This window comes from Macadamia integrifolia, chromosome 3 (genome assembly GCF_013358625.1).
Source record: "Macadamia integrifolia cultivar HAES 741 chromosome 3, SCU_Mint_v3, whole genome shotgun sequence".
Taxonomy (NCBI): Eukaryota; Viridiplantae; Streptophyta; class Magnoliopsida; order Proteales; family Proteaceae; genus Macadamia; species Macadamia integrifolia.
In genome coordinates, this window is record NC_056559.1 from 20,349,467 (window position 1) to 20,354,538 (window position 5,072).

Below are 5,072 nucleotides of genomic sequence, written 5' to 3' on the forward strand. Positions count from 1 at the left end.
AAAGTGAGAAAGGGTGATCATTACTTGAGCTTGTCTTCATGAATTCTCTTCAAAGAAGAACTCCAGAGTTTCAACTCAGGTCTTCCACTTTGATTGATATTATATTTGGAAGACATAAAGGTGCACTCTTAATTATTATTGTTTCATTGCATACTTACATATCATGCGTCATATGAACTCAAACTTCTATTCCACTTTGATTAATTGTTTACACATTGTCTAAATTGTATTTAGGCTTGTGTGGATGATTCTCTTATCCTTAAAAGATTCATAAGGTCCATTTCAACCTGAAAAGATTTAGAAGGTCCTTCTCTACCTACCAAAGAGATTTTTAAAAGATCCTGTTCTACAAAAATAGTTGTAAAGGTGTTTCCTCCCCACCTACTGCACTGAATGGGAAGAACTAGTGGAGTACCTCTCAAGTGGAGACTCGAGTTGAATCGAACCACTATAAAGTCTAGTGTTGATTGTGATTGCTTTTATTTTTACATTCCACATTTTGAATTATAATCACATATAATTTCCAAAGGCGAGAAAATTTTAAATTCAATAGTATAACCTATTTACCGCTTCTAGGTTATTTCAATTGGTGATAGAAACAACATCTTCTTTTTGCGACAATAGTGATGCATCAATGAAAGTTATAAGAGTAAACAACTCGCCTATTGTTCATGGTGTTGGATAATTGATTCTGGATAGGTCTGAAGCCTCTCCTATTACTCCAAAATTAAAATTAATAGATGAGAAGCACAATTGAATCCTAATTGTAGTCCTTATTTATTACAGCCAGGTCAATCTCCCTTCTTTGTTTAAGTTTATATTGGTTTGATTCCCTCGTATTCTTTTCTTCTAAAAATGAATTGTATCAATGTATTAAAAGTAAGGTTCAAGGTCTCAGTTTTATCTCGATTGGTGGTTTCGGTGGCCATATAGCCTTTTTAGCCTCTAAAACTTATCAATTACCCTGTTTTAGGCCTCCTAACCATAGTGAAAACCTCAAACTTTTAAAAATCAAACCCAAAATGGTACTTTGACTTCGGACCCTAATTAGATAGTCTATGGTGTAGGTGAACTATACCTTAGGATATTCCACACAACATCTAAATCTTTCAGAACACATATAATTCAATCAAAAGTGTAAATAAACACAAGGAATTAAAAGACATAAAAAATATTTTTACTAATTAATGACATGGATGATTGATGAGTGTTGACTGAAATGAGTCACAGACATTGAATCATTGATACACATAGTAACATATGACATAAGTACAATAACATAAATACAATAACACAATCATACATCAAACTCATCTTAGACCTAGACTCCAAGTACACTAGTACTAAAATGAGTGCCGGGCCATATAATCATAACCATCATATTGTTGTTGCTGATGTCGTGTCACGTTTTGCTCTGATTGAATCACAAAGACTGTCTATGTCATAGTATGTTAGAAATAATATTCGAAGTTTGTTACATCATCCCTTTTAAACATCATCATCAATATAATGGAGGTACCCTAATGTTAGGTAGATATCTATGAAATGTAATAAACTCGATCAAGATCCACCGCTACTAAATGGTGCATGTCACACCGGAAGCTACATCAATATGTATCGTTGGGGGGCTGGAACCTTGATCCAATGTGGGAGTATGATTGACCCTCATACTCGGAGGTAGAGGGGAAAGAAGTGGCCTCTAGCTGCACATGTCCAAATTAACCAAACTGACTATAATGACTATATTTTGAACTGTTGATCCCCTAACATATATGATTGCCGGTGCATGCAATTGCTCCCTATAAATACCACTCTCCATACTCAAGCCTCTGAGAGTGTCAGTCAAGCTCCTCATCGAGATGTCCATGGACTCTATGCTATTATGCTCCTTTGCACTACCAATTGTGAATCAATGACGTGAGCCTCTCATGTAGGCTAAATGTGTCCCATATGTGCACAATGGTCTAAATCTTGTGTGGCATGAGCGAATTGAATCTCTCCTGTGAACTACACTGGCTTTGGCTCTGACTCTAGCTCCGATTAATGGTACCTCTCGCCCATCTCCCCTATGACCATCACCATCACTATCATCACCATCACTCCACCATCACCATTAACAACACCATCATAATCATCACTAGAACGTGACCAAACATGATCCTCTTCCTTATCAACCCTAACAGCCTAAGACTCAAAAGGTTTGGGTATCTGTACAATCCCATGGCCCTCTCGAGACATATATTCTTCCACATCATTACCCATCTGACTAGCTACCACAGGGTTGGGCCTAAGAGTGTTAATCGATTTGGATTCGGTGTATACGGTATGGTTCAGTTCACATTTATTTGGTTGAAACCAAAACTGCATAATTTACCAAACGGCTGCACTTTCTGAAACCGCAACTGTTTAGTAAACGGTTTCGATTCCATGGTTTTTAAACAATGTCGATTTCATGATTTTAAATGATTTTGATCACGGTTTATTCCATACGGTTTCTAAATGGTTGGCAATTGGTTCACTGGTTTATTCGCATGCTTACTAAAATTTACTTTTATTGATAAATGCTTCAATCTTGTATCAAATTAAATGAGGAATCGAACAAGCAATGATTTAACTATATAATTATATAATAGGAGTAACTTATTCAATAGACTATTGGACAGCTTCTATGGTCCATAATTCTTCCCTAAATTAAACTATTATGTTTTGTTAAAACAACCAAATATTTAATCGTTATACAGGTTAACCAGATCCGTTTTGATGCTTTAAACGGTTCAATTTTCACGGTATCAATTTGGTATGAAAACAACAGATTAAACAGTTAAAACTGACCCAACCCATTTAACTAATCAGTCTTAAACTTCAAACCAGAACTGAACCATTTCCTAAACGGTTTTGTGGTTTCGGTGTAAAATGCTTGGTTCAGTTTCGATAAATGGTTTCGGTTTCAAATTCACATCATTAGTTGGGCCCTTTGTTAGTTAATTCACGTTTAAAATGCGTTTAAAATGCCGTTCCATTTTTTTCCCTTTTAAACGTCGATTTCTGAACTTCCTAGAGTAAGCCGATAAAAAAGGGAATGGCACAAGTTAAAGTTCTAGATGCGTTTAGAATACGAATCAGTTTTTTTGTTTTTTAAGTTAAAAAAATGGACAAGACAATAAAAAATAAAAAAAAATAAAAAAAAAAAGAAAGAAGGGAAAACCCTTTGCACGATTCACCGGTTCACCCTAACCCTAAGCCCCTGAGTCCCTGATTGTCTCCGATTCTCCCCTTTCTGCCTAAAGGTCGCTCTCCCATCTTTGCTGTCCATCACTCCATTGTCTGCTGGCCTCTCACTCCGTCTCGTCTTCTCTCCCAACGACGAGCAAAATACAGGTTAGGTGTGTCTCTCTCTCTATTTTTTTTTTCTTAAGAATATGTTTCTCCCGTTTTAACTAACAAAACTCTCGACTCTAGGAGTCTAGGTTGCTCTCCCATCTCTGCTGTCCGCTATCCGTTGTCCACAAGTCTCTCAAACCGCCTCGTCTTCTCTCTTAATAGGGGCTTCTCTCTCTCTCTCTCTCTCTAGACTCCAGGTATAACTCCAATTTTAGATGGGAAATTCTCCAATTTCCTGGTGTTTGTATTGCCAAAATCATTCTCAAACAAAATGAGAAGAAAAAACCCTCGTAAAAGAATGCCTTTTTACTATGATTATAAGACAATAATAGCTCTTGATTGGGAGTAGACCCTCCACCATTATCAAAGTAACAATGTACACATCAAAGTCATGAAATTATGGTATGCAGTAGTTGATTTGATGGGTTATAATTGATTGATCAGGGTGGTATCTTGCTAGGTCCGTTTTGCTTTGGCACATAGCAAGACAATCGCAAGAACATTGTTACCAGTACAGAGCTTCATAATGTTGGATGTAATTGTAGTACTGGGACTCATGTTCTATTTCTTCTTGAATGGATTGTATATGGACCCATGGATAGCAAAGAAGATTGGGATAAAAGCTTTTGCAATAGGAATTTCAGCTGGCTTCTTTTCCATTATTTCAAATCTGTTTAGTTTGTATTATGTAGATGCCTCTGTTACTGATGAATCATTGCTAGCCTCACTTCCCTATGTAATGAGGGCATAGACGATCTTCACATTCCCTATCATTGCTTGCTTTCTGTACGAGCTCAATATCTTAAATTCGCTTTCTGTACCATAATTATGGATTACTAGTTAAAAAAAAATATTTAGTTGTTGCTTCTTTTATATTGTTGTTTTCATGTCTTTTTAGAGGATGCAATGATATGTTTTCTCCTTGTACCTATTTTATATGAGCAAGAGTAGTCTACAATTTGATTCTCATATACACTCATCATGTATGCTAAACCTAAATAATGTTTGATTGTAATATTACATAGGTAGTTGAGATTTTTGAGAAATGGTTAGGAAAAAGGACAAGTTTTGGGAACCTGTACAACAACTTGCTGAGAATCGGTTTAAATGCAATTATTGTGACCTTGATTTCTCTAGTAGTGTTACTCGAGTGAAGCATTTGGCTTGCTTGGCTGGTCATGATATTCAAATTTGTACTAAATGACCATGTCCAAACTGAAGTCAATGCAGAAATGAATTTGAGTGCATTTAAAAAGAAAAAGGACGAATGAAACCATAGAAAGTGAAATTGGTTCCACACCTTCCTTTGGTAGGAGTATTCATCAAAACCACAATAGTAGAATTGACTGCTAAGAAAGACAAGAAGGCATTAGAAAATATGATAGGAGAATTTTTTTGTTAAGAGTAACATTTCTTTCAATGTTATTCAGACAAAATCTTTTATTGACATGATGAAAGGTGCATGTGAGTATGGCCAGAGTTTTGTTGTCCCTAGTTATTCTACTCTTCGTACTCGTTACATTCCTGAAGCCAAGGCAAAGATCATAGAATATGTGAGCAACATAAAGTCAACATGGGGTAGCACAAGTTGCACGATAATGTTTGATTCTTGGACTGACCTAAAGAAGAGGTCTTGGGTCAATGTGATAGCTTATTCTCCAAGGGAATTGTGTTTCTGAAGTACATCGAAT

The 5,072-nt window shown here is 36.1% G+C and overlaps 1 protein-coding gene across 1 annotated transcript in view; it reads right to left on the reverse strand.

Moving 5' to 3' along the window:
- Positions 1–1,867, reverse strand: part of LOC122074226 (protein PHOSPHATE-INDUCED 1-like) — an 8,301-nt gene extending 6,434 nt beyond the window's left edge. The window contains exon 1 of the mRNA XM_042639075.1: positions 1,810–1,867. Coding sequence (XP_042495009.1) covers positions 1,810–1,867 — 58 coding nt within the window. The remainder of the gene's footprint in view (positions 1–1,809) is intronic.
- Between the last annotated feature and the right edge of the window lie 3,205 nt (positions 1,868–5,072).